Source organism: Phaseolus vulgaris, chromosome 4 (genome assembly GCF_000499845.2).
Source record: "Phaseolus vulgaris cultivar G19833 chromosome 4, P. vulgaris v2.0, whole genome shotgun sequence".
Taxonomy (NCBI): Eukaryota; Viridiplantae; Streptophyta; class Magnoliopsida; order Fabales; family Fabaceae; genus Phaseolus; species Phaseolus vulgaris.
In genome coordinates, this window is record NC_023756.2 from 22,977,452 (window position 1) to 22,978,824 (window position 1,373).

A 1,373-nucleotide genomic window follows, 5' to 3' on the forward strand; every position below is an offset into this window, starting at 1 on the left:
CATGCGAGCAGATCTAGCAGCCTCTCAAGCAAGAAACGATGAACTCCACCGTACCAACGAGGAGTTGCGCCGTGGGTGGCGCGGCGGAGATGAACCATAGGCCGCATCCCCACCTAGGGAGTTCACAACACCATTCTCGCAGGCAATCCTGGAGACGGCGATACCCAGTACGTTTACAGGGCCCAAGGTGACCTTCACAGGGATGGAGGATCCTGAGGCACACCTCACAGCATTCCACACGTAGATGTTGTTGGTAGGCGATTCTGACGCCGCAAGGTGCAAGCTTTTCATGAGCACGTTGACGGGAATGGCTATGGATTGGTTCATCAGCCTTCCAGAGGGCCACATCACGTCTTTCGTCCAGCTCTCGCGGCTGTTCAGAGAACAGTATTTAACCAGCAGAGCCCCAGCCCCAGTTTCGTACGACCTTTTCGACGTGAAACAATTCCAAGGGGAGACCCTGAAGGAATACATAAGCCGCTTCGGAGCACAAGTGGTGAAGGTGGGTACCACTGATGAACCCATGATTGTATACGCATTCAGGAAGGGGGTGCGACCCGGGTCTTTTGGTAAGTCGCTTAACTGCAAGCTTCCCAAGACCTTTGCTGAAGTGAGGCGACGAGCGTTGGAGCACATTTCCTCAGAGGGCGAGGCATACGAGAAGTTCATACCTGCTGCACCTGCTCGACCAAGGGCGGAGATACGCACACAACCCGCTAGGGTCCACGAAGCTGCCACAGAGAGAAGGAACCCAGACAGAAAGCGCACCTACGAGGCGAGGAGGGCCCCGGCAAGGGCCCGAGCTGAAGGAAGGAGAGAGGGAAGTAGACCGCTGAGGCACAACTTTGTGGTGGAGCTCAAAGACCTCATCGTTGTGCCCAATATAGCAGACAGGTTGAGGCCACCAGCGAAGTCCGACAAAATTCTGGGGCCCCACAAGGAGTCGTGGTGCGAATTCCACGAAGCATTTGGACATCATATTAACAACTGTTTGGCGCTGGCTACCAGTTGGATGAACTTGTGAAGAGTGGCTTCCTGAAGGATTACCTCGTAGGATCCCCTACAACGGCAGCCACGGCAGTACAAGAGGAGGGCCAGGCACACGAGATGCCAGTCCATGGAGAGGTTCACACCATTTCTGGTGGATTTTCTGGTGGAGGGCCCACTGCCTCTCAACAAAAAAAGTATGTGAGGTCAGTAAATTCAGTAGCAGAAGAATGTCCAGACGACCCTTGGGAATCAGACCTTGTATTCACAAGGGCAGACCTACAGGATGTCGTCCCGCACGACAATGACCCCGTGGTCATCTTAGTAGTTACAGCAGGAAGAAAGGTACATAGGGTTCTCGTTGACCAGGGCAGTTCCGCAGATGT

At 54.3% G+C, this 1,373-nt stretch overlaps 1 protein-coding gene across 1 annotated transcript; it reads left to right on the top strand.

Annotated features, from left to right (window-relative positions):
• Positions 1 to 307: 307 nt before the first annotated feature.
• On the top strand, positions 308 to 1,024 carry LOC137838494 (uncharacterized). The gene has a single exon (XM_068647739.1). The coding sequence runs from the start codon at positions 308 to 310 to the stop codon at positions 1,022 to 1,024; it is 717 nt and encodes a 238-aa protein (XP_068503840.1).
• The last annotated feature ends 349 nt before the right edge of the window (positions 1,025 to 1,373 follow it).

Excerpts from the sequence above, each read along its gene's own strand:
- LOC137838494 (XM_068647739.1), top strand. The coding sequence starts at position 308 with ATGGCTATGGATTGGTTCATCAGCCTTCCAGAGGGCCACATCACGTCT.